The following is a 14,442-nucleotide window of genomic DNA, read 5'->3' as shown; positions in this document are numbered from 1 at the left end:
AACTAAATATCAAAACAAAGAAGCAACCAAAATTGCAAACTTCAGTTGCAAATTTTAATCATATGTATTTAATTTTGTATTTTGGGGCTATTTAAATATAAATATTAATTATTACTAATTTAATTTATGTGAATATTTAATATGTAATAATTAAAATTGCCTTCTGGCGCAATAAACAATTAAATTAAACAATTAATAATTAATATGCTTACCAATCACTTGTGATCGATCATAAAACTCCATGCTGCGTCCGAATCCGTCCTTCTGCTCACCTAGAAGCAAGAAGAAAAGTTGGTTAAAACATAAATTAACGTCACTTCCGGTTTGTGTTATATTTAACTTGATACACTTGCGTTATAATCTTCGCAAAGTACTTTTACGCAAAAAACAACTTTCTAAGTAGTTTATTATTTTTTATTCGTACATGAAAAACTTTCATCTGTCGATGACTTTCTTCCGGGTGGAAATCAAAAATAACTATTTTGTTTTACTTTTTAACGTTTTTTTGCATAGTCACATAGTTGCAGTCGAAACTAAAGTTGCAAACTAATGTTTTAGTTGTAGTTGTAGTTGAAGTAAAAGTTTTTGTGTGCTTTTTTTTAGTTGGGGATTAATTTGTAGTAGTGTGTGGCAACTTTTCCGGTGAGTGGCTGTGCACTCCTTGAAACTTGCTTGACTTTCGCAACTTTTCGCGAGGACGCTTCATATTTTGCGACTTTGTTGATTCTTCTCTTCTCGGATTAGACGGGAAGCATGAAAGTCGAGGGGTTTTCAAATATCCGGAACCGGAAACTTTCAATTTCAGAATTTCTGAATGTCAGATTAAAATAGAGTTTTGGGTAAAAATAATATATATTTAGGCAAGAAAAACTAATTTTTGAAAAAAAATTGCAAAAATTTAAATTTTTGCAAAAACCAGAAAAATAAAATTTAAAAATAAAATTTATTGAACTTATTTATAAACTATGACATATTAACTTCTTGGCAAAATTTTACAAAAATCTTAATTTTTTGGCAAAAACAAATTTTTCGTAAGAAATTTAGCAAAATTTTAATTTTTTGCAAGAAAAACTTAAAATTTTTAAATTTCCAACAACAGTAATGTTTTATATTAATTAATTAAACATATTTACATAAGTAAAACCAATATTTAAATAAATTTTGTAATTTTTCAATTTTTTTTTGCAAAAAAAATTTTTCCTTTTCCCAGAATAATAATTATATGCTAAATTTTGTGTTAACGTCTTTTCATGCACATGCAGAAAGTTTAATGCAGTCATTACGAGCACGAGCTAAAATCCTCCGCATGCGCACGCAAATGGCGCCTGTATATTCATAAAATATTATTACAAGATAATGCCGCTTCGTTTAACACACAAACCGATAATTTAACGCCGTCGCCACGACCCTCACATGCTGCGCATTTCGCGCGCGTGATTTCCACGCCGAAAACAAAACGAAATAAAACGCGCGTATAAAACACGCGTCACTACCCCACTGTATATATACACGTACGCGTAAAACAAACGCGAAACTTCGCGAAACCAAACGCGTAAATGTAAATAGATGTTGCGATGTGATGCGCACCAAAGATATGTCAATTTCGTACGTTATACTCCGTGGAAAAAACTCACACCGCCTTTTTATTAGCACGCATAAAATCGAAATTTATGCGATACGCAGTAAAAACAAAGCGGTGAAAGAAATCGATATTTTTTGCCCGGCGCCTCCACAATATTTATCCAACGTTTAGTAAAACTTAAACTAAAACTTGAAATTTAGTTGCGTACAGATATAAAAATGCAATTTAGTTGTGGTGTCATTAAAAAGTTGCCCGTTTAATATCTCTAAGTAAACCTTTCGCAGAGTGTCACCGTGCGGTTGTGCTGGAAATATAAACCAACCTTAGTCGTGCGAGTAGTGGGGGTTTACGAGCATCGTTTTAGTGCTTTCTGCGTTGTCGGTAATCACGCTTCGGATCGTTTCGCTCTGACCAACCGCACTTTCATCTTGTTACCTAGGTAATAGACTTGGAAAACAAAAACGAAAAAAAATTTTTTTTTCAGAAAAAAAAAAAGACGCAATATTTTTTTGCTGGATATTTACATTTTTATCATTATCAACTTTATCTGCATTGCAAATTGTGACATGTTTTTTTCTTTGCGTGTTTAGCTTGAGAAATAGCAGAAAAAAGTAACATTTTCAGCGCGTATGGAAGTTGATTGATAGGTGAATGAAATAAGGCGCTCGAAGTGGTTTGTCAGCGGCAGCTGTTGCGGAATTTTTGATTCGTGAAAATAAAACGCCGAGAATAAAGTGAAACACGACTGGTTGCAGAAATACACACAACGCTAGAACGCAACCAAATATACACACACTGCTGCAATTGTGTAGTAACATCCATTGCCGATGTGATTAACAACCACAAACGCAGTGTAACGATGGCGCACGTTAATGAAGCCTTTCCGTTCGATAAAAATGGTTATATCTCACTGTGCAGCGCGTTTGTTTCGTGTTTATGGCCGGCGCGCGCGCGTTTTGCTTGTTCTGCCCTCTCTGTTTGTATTGCGGTGGAATTTTTACGATTATGGCGCCTTCGCAAACCACGCGCGCGCATGCAGCGCATAATACGTCTCATGGCAATTTCCAGTTATTGAAAATATTAAAGAAGCGCTTTTTATGTGCGTCGATACACTTATTTATTTATGACTTTTTGACGCAAAAAACGATTTCGATTTTTTTTTATCTGAGTGTGTGAAGGGGAGAATTGAGTATCGGTTTTTTATTAAATAGTTTTATTTTTTGAACAAAGAGTAGTGCCACATCAACGTTGACAATAAAAACACAAAACAATAAATTCGCGCGCCGTAATAAAATTACGCCGAGCGGAATGGACGCGCGTTCATTAACATCGCAATTTCGAGTGAATTTACATCGCGCCGCATATTTACCCAACGACTGCACAAGAGTGCGTCTGTCCACGAAATTTATTTCGCTAAAACGACACCGTGTGATTCATGATAACAACAGAGGAAAAAATTACAAACTAAAATTTAATTAATTTTTTTGTAAAACAAAACGAAAATTTGCAATAAAACGATTTTTTTGCTTAAAAATTGTAATTGGACACAACTAGCAAATGTTTTTTACTGAAAATTAATTAGGTTTTAAAGTCGACAACATGTGATTTAATATAAAAACAACAAAACATAAATTTTAGCATTTAATTAACTTTTTTTCGCAAAAAACTGAAATTTTTTGAAAAAAACTTTATTTGTAGAAAAAAATATTAATTGCACATAATTAACAAATATTTTTTTTACTAAAAATTAATTAAGTTTAACACTAGACACTATGCAATTTATTATAATAACAAAAAAATACAAATTTTGAGTTTTAATAAACTTTTTTAGCAAAAAACTGAAATTTTTTGAAAAAAAACTTTATTTTTAGAAAAAAAATATCAAAAGCACTTAATTAACAAAAATTTTTTTACTAAAAATTATGTAAGCTTAATACTAGACACTATGCCATTTATTATAACAACAGAAAAGTACAAATTTTGAGTTTTAATTAATTTTTTTAGCAAAAAAATAAAATTTTTTTGCAAAAACTTTATTTTTCGACAAAAATCTCAATTGTATTCAAATAAAAATTAATTTCCTATATTCTACAATTAATTACACAACTTTTCCACCAAAAAAATCAAAAAAACTTGTAATAATTCAAAAGTTACGATCAAAAAATAATTGTTTTTCAAGTGTCGCTCTTGTAATTTTTCCAAAATAGCATTTTTTCCATCTCATTTTATAATAAATGATGTGTTTGTTCTGCCGGTTGAAGAGCGCTGCTCTTTGAACCCTCGCAGACAATTACAAAGCTCGTCGTCCTTTCGTCCTTGTAGACTCCTTGAACAGTCTTTGCCTTCGCACTTGGCGCGCTCGTTAAATTCTTTTCTTTTCGCAACGCTGCTTCTAATCCAGCGCCATTGGATTATAAAATACAATGATGATTGATGTTCCTCGATAATTAATGATCCTTGTAATCGTCGGCAATTATCAGCCGAAAAAAACACATTTTAAATCAAACCGGTTACCAAACACATCAAAAAAATAAAATTAACGGGTTGAATGGGTGGCAGGTTAATAGGCCCACTTAGAAATTCATCAAAAGCAACATTTCGTTTCTACGCAAATGAGCGGAATATGCTACATTCTGAAAGGTTGTAGCAAGGACGAACATTTGAACATTTGAGAGCGCCTTTTGTGCACCTTTGCGTTCCGCAGCATCCCACGAAAGCTTATTACGCTATTCATCGAGCGAAAACGATTTATAAACACACAAAACAGCTTTGCAAACATCGCGCAAGGGTTGTAAATCAACAAAATAATTCCATTTCCATCTTCGAAAAACAAAACAAATGTTTTCTTCTGTGCGCGTAATTGTTTAGTCAATAAGTTTATGTTATGTCGGAAAATCACAGTCCAAAGGGTTGCAAACCGCACTTTACTCAATTTGATTTGCGGCCTCAACTGGCCCAACTTGTGGGTCAGAGTTGAGTGTTGTCCATTCACTAATTAGTGCACTTTACGTTTCAACTACTTCCGGTTACCAGCCATTTGTTATTCGGAGTGGTGTATGAATGATTGTAGCGTGTACACTTTGTACTCGCCGAAAATCACAAATCAATGAGAAGAATTAAGGGGTTGGTTTCCATAGGGGCGGGAAATATTGCCGAGCGGATTACGCCTATATGTTTGCCCAATGAATTGTGTAATTGCCGGCTGTGCTGACCGACATCCAACATCCCTTATAGATGTGAGCGTGTTGTATCTCTCAACTGTTTCCGGTTGCGGATAGGGGATGGCTTAATTAGTGTCCTGTCCTCATCCGTGCGCACAGGGGTGTTAAGGTCAACATACACGATATTGTCCGTACAAATATGACACTTGGATTATACCAACGCTCGTAAATAATATCGCTTTAGATTTATTTGCTCCGCCCATTTGTGTTATGCGCATGCGTGTCGGGGTTATGTCACACGCGTGCGCGCCACATGTCGGCATGGATGCAATCTGTAATTCTGACGTTTACGCCTCGTAAAATAAAATTATTTACTCGCTGCGCGGCTTACAGCATTGCAGCGTGATTTATTGATGACACGAATGTTAACTCTAACAATTGCACAACGTCGTTTGTTTTTCGCCGTTGTGATAATCGTGCTTTATGGCCGGCGAGACAAAATTACGTTTGTAATCGCTCTAACCCCATAAATCGTCCACGAATATTTTATGGAAATCGGATTCCTATTAAGCGTATAAATTATTGATAACGTCATTTAATCAATGCGTTCGCGTGAAATTGAATTAGTTCGACCTTCTTTCCTTGGATTACCCCCGAGAGAGTGAAAAAATTTACATTTTTGAATCATCCACCAATTTCACCGCGTTGCGTCAACCTGTTCGAGATAGACTCACACCTTGCCCGGCGCCTCCACGCCACCAATTCGGAAGCGCTTTGAATATATTCATGGAATATCCCCACGGCGTATAAATTATAAATTTCATGTCTAATTCGGTTTAGAGGTTAAGTCTAGCTGAGTTATTTTGTTTATCGCCTGGTTAATTGCCACTTTATTTGAGTGTTTTTTCGTTTTTTATGCGATTTTTTATTACTCCCTAAAAAAACCTAGCAAATCGTAAAAAAAATTGCCAACATTATAAAATCGACAGTTTGATGAAAATTTAATATATGCGAGAGGTGGAAATTATCTCGTCCCTACTTCAATTCGCAATTAAATGACCGATTCGTGAGCGAATAGTTAAAAAAACGATTTTCAACTTCATCCGCATTAGTTGGGTAGCAATTAACGCAGTTAAATGCGCTGGCAAAACTAACCCCTTTTTGGATGCTCAGCGAGGACGCGTTTTGTCCTCGAGCCTTTCAACTAATTGGACAAAATAACTGAGCACAAATGCGAGAGATGGCGAATTGGAAACGATTTCGGACCAGGCACGAAATTACTTTTTGCCCCACGTGGATTACTCGTACTAAAATTTAACTCGGAACGGACACACGGGTTCAAACATAACCTCGGACTAGATTTAGATCAGGGATCATATTATATTATCATATTACAATCACTTAACACACAGTTATTTACTTGACCAAACTTCTACAACCAAAAACATTTTTGTTATTTATTGTCAAATAACTCAAAAACTATCAAAGGTTTTTAAAAATTTTAAAACTCAAATATACCTGAATAAATACTCTTCAACCCTGAAAATTTTTAATACAGGGTGTTGCATATTTTAAAAGATATTTAATTTTTTCTAAAAAAATTGCTTAAAAATTTTAACATTGTGCAAATGCAATTAAATTTATTATTATGTGCATAATTGCATATTAGATGTGCCAATTTGGTATTTGCGTACGTGCGATGCATACGTTTCGCACCAATATGCACTGTGGTCGTGGGGGGCGGCCGCGATAATAACGGTTCTCATTCGCATGGATCGCGGCGCGTGTGCATCGTGCACAACCCTATCATATTCACCCACTCCACCAATGCACCTGAGGGTGGTGTAGGAGTAAAACACCGGTGCTGGTCGGTGTTTAGCGTGCCGGCCGATCGTATATTCAATTGTAACTTAATACGTTCGTGATAAATGATAAATTTCATACTAGCGTTATTCAAATATTCCAACACGAAGCCCGAGGAAACTTAATTCCCACTTGCTACAAAAATATTTCGAGTATGCGCCGGCATGCTATGACAGAATAAATATTTGCTAGAGAATATAACCTATTTTTTGTTGCGCATGCGCATTAAAAAAATAGGCGGAGCTTAAATACACATAAATTTAATTTTAACAAAAATATGATTAAAATTCGTTTTGGATTATAACTTTTTGAGTTTTAGTTTAACCCGTTCACGTCGTGAACTTGAAAGTTTATTTAAGGTCCTAACCTCCGCTACCCTTATGCTTGTCAGAGGGTGTCGTGTGAGCGGCGCTTCCACTTTGGCGCTTGATTGATGGCCTGTTTTACTTCGACCGACATAATCACGATGACACCCGACAATGCTAAGGACACAAATTAATGGAGGTACTATGTTAAAGACTTTATCGGGGTGGTTCGCTGCACCCTGCGCACCCTCTTCACGTCACCCTTGCCGAAACAGTCGAAAAACAGATTAAACTCGACTTATGTGCTTTGCCCAGCTCACGAATCACACAATTTGCTCTTAAATTAAAGAAAAAATCACTCACACCACAAATATCCAGCAAAATTCATTCGGAAATGACATTTTACATTCGCAATATTCGCGATATAGGGGTGTAAATTATGTTTTGGTCTCTTTTACACCCTTTTTCCATTTCGAAACGCAAACTTTCCACTTTTCCGGAAAACGCTGGCGATTTATAATCCATTCTAGCTGTTAATGCGTATTGTTTTGCGGATTAACTCAAAAAGCATGGGGTGTTTTCCGTAAATTGCACCCCTGTGGACTAAATCACTCGTATGCGTTTTGCAATTTGTGTTATTATTCGAAAAAACACATGTAGCAATAATAATACTATCGAAATATTCAAAATATTCAAATATATAATACCCACCCCCATTTTGCACCCCTTTGAGGATGCTATAAAGCATCGTTTTAAATCTTTCCATATACCAGCGTTGTTTAGCGAGCAGAAACGCATGAAAAACGAACGTAAATATACGCGCCAATGTAATTGTACCAAATATACACCCCTAAACCCATTCCACCCCTATTCGCGCATTCGCATACTCGCATATATGAATTTATGAGGAATTTTAATGCGGTTTGATGTTATTTCATAAATTCCATTCTGTATATTTGGTGCGTACATTACTCACCACTAATATTACCACCCGCTACCCGCTACCCTTACTCTAAGGGCAGAAATTTCAAAATTGACTTTCGTTGAAATTAACTTCGGAGACAAAAAGTTTGTTGTAAAATATAATTATGTAAATTAATGTCTAAATAAAACCATGACCAGCCCCTGGGTGTATTTATGCAGAATGGTAATTACAACCGCGTTCGGGGGCGGCACGCGACGTTTCTATTAATTGCGTCTCGTTGAAATACGACGCGGTAATATACATATGCGCATTTATTTACGGTTAGCAACCGCTCGAAGAGCGCACAAAAAGCTGCAAGCAGTGTGAGATAGTGTGGAGGCGCCGGGCTTGCTGCTGTTGGAAATGTATGCACGTACGTAATGATTGCCGCCTGCGGTTTGCCAGGTATGCAAATAACGCGCAGACTCCGCACACAACAAGAATGCTTGCCCTGCACAATCATTGACACACGATGCGATTCACACTTCAGTTGGAAACAAAGATGGCGTTGAGTTTGCGTTGCCGGCCTGTTATTACGCCGCCGTAAATGACTAATGGCCGTCCCCATCTCGGACATAAATTAGCATTAAACCGCCCCCGGACCTAAATATGTGTAAATTAACCGCGGAACTTTGTTGTCTACAACCGCCGCCATCTTGAAATTAAACTTTTGATAAAATTTTAATTGTTTTTGTGTGATTGTTAATTTTGTTGTGTTTATTGGTGGTGGATGTAACCACAACAAAGAGTATTGATTGTTGTGGCCATTGGGGGCGGCGAGGGCGGCGTAATTTAAGGTGCGGGCTTCCTATGTAAACAAACCACGATTAAGATTTGCTCTCGGTCAACACTCGACACTAAAAGCACTCAAGACTTAACAAATGAAATTATGCATCGTCTGTGCATATAAAATACATTGGCACAACTGACGCATGCGCAGTATTCAAAGGGCGGAGCAAAATAATACGATTTTGATAAAAAGCAAGTTTCTTGTTGAGTGATAGACGGAAAATAAATGGTATATGCACAAACGTACATTCGAACAACTATTTGCAAAGTACGTGCTTATTTTGCTTTCCGGTTTTCCTGTTTCTTCACTGCACTCGTATTGACTTGCAACTGGTAAAACTACTTTTTTTTCTGAACCATTATTCACAACTCTAAGGTTTTGCAGCGTTTTACATTATTTTCAGCTGTAATTCACCTTCGACGTATATCAATCTATCTGTACTGTTTACGATACGATTGTCTTGGAAAATATATACGCAAAAAGCCTCTTTTCATGTTGCTTTGATTCCCTTCCGTCTGCTGGTGCTTGAAATAGAAAATTGTTTACACGTCGCGTGAGTAGGACGCGTTTTCTTCGGCAAAAGAAAAAATACCTCCCGACGGCGTGCATTATGTTTTTTTTTCTGTTAAGGAAAGCTTGCTGGGTGACGTTATCGTGCGCTCAAGTCGCGCTAGTTTACATAAATCTTTAATGGATTTATTATAGGCTTCGCTTTCGTGTCGAACAACGCTTTCTGTCGATTAAAAACGAAACAAACATCATTTTCACAACGGAAACACGGAAAACAAAACACTGGGCAAGTTTTATGTTGTAAATACATTCAGGATGATGTTTGTATCAGCTAGATATTGTCAGTTTAATTATTTAGTAAGGAAAAGTTAGAAAAAGTAGCAAATTTTGCAAAAAAAATTTTTTTTTTCGAAAAAATTTAAAAAATCAAATTTTGGAATACTTTTTGGAATTAGTAATAAATTAGTAACAAAAACATAATAATTAAAAATTGGAATTTTTATAGTTTTATGTAGCAAATTTGCAAAAATCCAAAATTTTTGCAAAAAAAATTAAATTTTTTTCAAAATTTTTAGTTTTTGCAATTTGTCTTGTAATTAGTAATCAATTAGCAGCAAAAATATCGCAACCAAAGTTTTAATCAAAAATTGGAATTTTCATAATTTTATTTGAAAAATTTACGAAAAATTTCCAAATTTTTTTCAAAAAAAATTCAATTTTTTCAAATTTTTTACTTTGAAACTATTTCTGGTAGCTACTCTGAAGCAATATTTAACTTTGCACGTGGGTCGTAATTCGGGAATCTCAAAGGAAATCCCAAAATGTCCGCCTGTTCAGCCATAGCCGGAAATGGCGGAACTTGAGCGAATGCTTACGGAAACGAAGAAATTGCAGACGCTCGGTACGTGCGAGAGCGACGACGATTATGAGCGACGATAATACAGCCGCTCGCCGCCTGTCGGGAAATCAATGTCGCGCGTCAATATTTAATGCAATAACCGGCCTCCGGAAAAGGGCATATTTTGAGGCCTGCGAGCGCGCTCAAAACACGGAATCTCATTATCAGGCATTATGAAATTGAAATGCGAGCTGAGGTATGTGCGGCGTGTGAGCGAAACACGAATGCGAATGACTCGATTAACCTTCAGCCTTCCTTTCTGCATTCTGTGCGTGCCGCAAGGAATTTATCATGCAGCCAACGTCGAATAGTTTCAACCGGAAAGATTGATTGTTTGCCTCAGATTTAGATCAAAACGCCAACATTTACAGATTTTAAACAATGATGAATGCGGAAAACTTAAATCCCAATAGAGAAGTAATCATTTTCCGGTTTTCCGGTTTTCCGGTTTTATACAATTTTATAAAATACATTCTTCAGAGTATAATTTAAAATTTTCACAAGTAATATGGGGATAATTTGTATACACTTCCGGTTTTGCGTTGGCGTATTATCTGTGTCGTATTTTTCAGCGCCCGGCCGCATTGTGTTGTTTACTTTGCGGAGTTAAAACTTTTATCGCGCAATTAGTCATGAAATGGACTTTTACGGCGGCACGTATTCGGGGCGCGCCGGACGCGAATGATCGCCCTAACAGCGCATTTAGAATTCGCCCGAGTAATGGCACTCGTTATCCGTCCACGTTTTCAGACGGGCAACAAAACGTGTGTGCGCGTCCGTTTGCCGGATGAAAACTTCAGCACGAGATTCTCCTAGCGACCGAGACCAATTATCCTCATCAGAGTGTGGAGTAAAGGTGAATCAACTTTAAGTAAACTCAAAAGAATTAACTTAACTGCTTTACTTCAATGTAGAATTCATGATTTTGCAGGGTAAATAGAAAAATGTTGAGTTTCTGGGTAAATATTAGGAGAAATGCGCTTTTTACGTCAAAAATTCAACGTAATTTGATAGTTTTACTAGTTTAATTATAATCTTTTAACAAAAATTTATAGGTACTCGAAAGGTATTAGAAATGCCTACGATTTGACGGTAGATTTTAGTTTTTGATGAATGGTTAAAAGTTATGGCCAAAAATGTTGGAAAAATTGGCAAAAACGTGAAATTTTACGTTTTTACAATTTCTGCAAATTTTCAGTATTTTTTTTTACAAAAACTTTAACTCCTTTAAAAGATACCATAAATATCTATCTTTTAAACCTAATATTATAGCTTTCTGTTAAATAATTGCAAAATTATTGTCAAAAAATGCCAAAAAAATGTGCAAAACCGCAAATTTCCTAATTTTTTGCTCGTTTTTTGCATTTTTTATGATTTTACACTAACTTTTTTTACAAAATCTTATACTCACTTTAAAGATACAACAAATATCTTAATTTGAAACAAATTTCATAGATTTTTGATAAAGGGTTGCAAAATTAAAGCAAAAAAACTCTTCTAAAATGGAACAAAATTACGCATTTGCTACAAAATGAAGCAGAAAACTGGGAGTACATTTGCCGTGCTCATTTGTAGATAATCAACAGACCATTGCAAACATCTGGCGCTTGCAAAAGCTCTGCCTATCTGGGTCACCCTCTTCCACCCCCTCCCCACTGAAAACAATACTGAAATAATTCCAAAACGGACTACCAAACTCCTCCAGTTATCTTCACCAGTAGAAAACCGGTTGATTCCGCTTCGCACGCCGCTAATATTTAGTTTCTCATATTCCTAATTAAATTCCGCCAACTTTCCCCCAAATATTGTATAAATATTTGGTCGCGCGTACACGCTGAGAATGCGCAAGTGTGTGGCTGTAACGACGTCGTAAGTAACTGAAGCCGCGCTCAAGAGACACACGCAAAGCATAAACATAAGTATACGGAGACACAAAGGGCGTCTGCGTCGGCATTGTGTGAAAACAACTTGAACATTACTCCAACGAGCAAATGATATTAACACAAAGATAATGCTAAGTTGCAGAGTGTATATATTCAGCGGAATAAAACAAGAAATATATTTGCGATGCAAATAAACGATTAGAAATAGTTTTAATTAAGCGCCGCTGGCACTGAACACGCTTGTGAGATAATTCAACGTTGTTAATATTTGCGCCGGCGATAAAAATGTTTACGCGACTCGACCGATGCATAAAGTAATTTTATTAGACGTCATAACGCATTTTAATAGCGTCGATGCGTCCCCAAAGGCAGTAAACTATTCCGATCTATTGTGTCAATTGATTTTACGACGCATTGCGTTGAGATGAAACAATGCGCTATTAATATACGGGGTTTAGGATGTAATAAAATTATTAAAATAAGCGAAACAAATAGTAATATGATGTTGATTCTTGAATCTGTCGATGTAGAAAACTGTAATGTCGATAATGTTTGTATATAAAGAAGAAAACTGTAATTATAAGGTTTAAGGTAATGATGTGAGTTTTATAGCCACTTTATACAGAAAACTGTAATGTCGGTAAAAAGAGAAAACTGTAATAAAAACACCATTACTTTAATGACAAATGCATAATTCTGTGTGTGCGTCGTAAGTAATCACTGTAATTGGTTCTTACATGTCGTAGGCATATATTAAATTACCCTACTTAGACGTCAGGTCAAGTTAGGGTAAATTGCTTATGCCGCTAAGTGAATTATAACGCGCAGCGCGACTTTGCTAGATACTTACAATCTTACTACCGATGGAAAAGGGTCGGGGGCGGCCGGAGTGAAAAGTACAAGAGGGTGGTTATCGCGTTCGGTAATCGAATTGCTTTAGAGCTTTGAATCTCGACTCTGTTACCGCGTTACCGGAAACCGTCAACTTGGCCTCACTAATTGTGAAGCCCTTTGACTTAATGAACGACCACACACACCCCATTAGAACAAAAATACTTATTTCGAAGCATATCAGATTTATACTCAGGACTAATTGGATTTGGGTGCTGGGGTTTTTATATGTGAGGTGTTTAATGTAAGGTTTCTCGTTTTATTTTGATTTAAAGCAAAAAAATATGAGAAAATGTTTCTTATTACAGTTTTCTGCTTTTTTTACCGACATTACAGTTTTCTATACAAAATGCTTTAAAACTAAGGTTGTAATAGTTGTAATTTACGTGTTTAATTACAGTTTTCTTCTTTTATACCGACATAACTTACATTACCGACATTACAGTTTTCTTTACCCGCGGAATCTAAAACCTGCATCATATTACTATTTGTAAAATGGTTTATTTTATAAAACAAATGTAAAACCAAAGAAAAATAGTTTTAGTAGAATTAGTGATGTGGTGTTTAATTAGTCATTAAGAAAGGAATCATTGTAAGCCGAGCAAATCGTGCCTGCACTATCACAGCACACAAAGACGGCTTATCGTCCTGCGCCAGCCATGATAAGGCCGCATCGCCCTCACTAATATCCACTAATACAATAAGACGGCTCATATTGATCCAACAAACTAACTCCACGCCAAAATGAAATTTACATGTAATAATTTTAAAAAACAAACAAAATCTAAAATTTTAATCCCCTTTGTATTCGCCGAAATTAAATGAATAATTTATTAATACGCGCGGCAAATCCCTACGAATCCACGCTAAGTTACAGCCCATAACTGGCTTCCGGCGCGTTTTGTCAGGAAGCGCGATTAGTTCGCCGGTTAAGATAAGGATTAAGATCTTGCCCGGCGCCTTCGCTTTCATTTACTGCGCGCCTGCACCATTTTCGTTTGCATTACAATTGCCTCAATCCGGACGGTAAATGCTACTCCTAACGCTTTCCTAACGTCACTAACGTCTGTTATCTGGAATATATAAATTCTCGGATTGCAAATGGCGGCGGACTTTTGCGACACGCGAAACGCGCACGTAAATTAATTAAACTTTTCGTGACGTTTGCCAATCATAATAATCCTGTGACCTGATGTTTAATAAGACTGATTACACATCACACATACACGTGTAATTGCTTTGGTTGGATAACATTCCCAGAACGTAATTAAATTAATTAATTGAACTAAGATTCTCAAACTGAGACAGACAAAGTTTAATAATAATAAAAGCCGAGTCAAAACGTAGAAATATTTTTACGTTTATTAATTATTGATGTCGCACGTGCGCTTTATCTGTTGTAATAAGGTGGCGCACCTTTCAGCGCGCAGGCGGCGGAGCGTGCCAAATCTGAGGGTTTTACGAGCGCGAATAATGAACGCAATGCCAAGAAACACAAACACGTTGATATTAATCCAACACCACTATTCGCAAATTCACAAATGGTAAATTCTTAAACAGATAATAATAATAAAATATTTTTTTGGATTTTTTTT

General features: G+C 36.2%; 1 protein-coding gene across 1 annotated transcript in view; it reads right to left on the bottom strand.

The window, feature by feature from the left end:
* LOC135790326 (lachesin-like) overlaps window positions 1-14,442 on the bottom strand; it is a 63,274-nt gene that overhangs the window by 46,350 nt on the left and 2,482 nt on the right. The window contains exon 2 of the mRNA XM_065300519.1: window positions 213-272. Coding sequence (XP_065156591.1) covers window positions 213-272 — 60 coding nt within the window. The remainder of the gene's footprint in view (window positions 1-212; window positions 273-14,442) is intronic.

Source organism: Atheta coriaria, unplaced genomic scaffold, assembly GCF_025399875.1.
Source record: "Atheta coriaria isolate IRGN ID8LTWV9N9 unplaced genomic scaffold, Caltech_Dcor_3.1 hic_scaffold_4_pilon, whole genome shotgun sequence".
NCBI lineage: Eukaryota > Metazoa > Arthropoda > Insecta > Coleoptera > Staphylinidae > Dalotia > Dalotia coriaria.
Note: the sequence above shows the minus strand (reverse complement) of the source record. Positions and strands in the feature narration are given on the sequence as shown.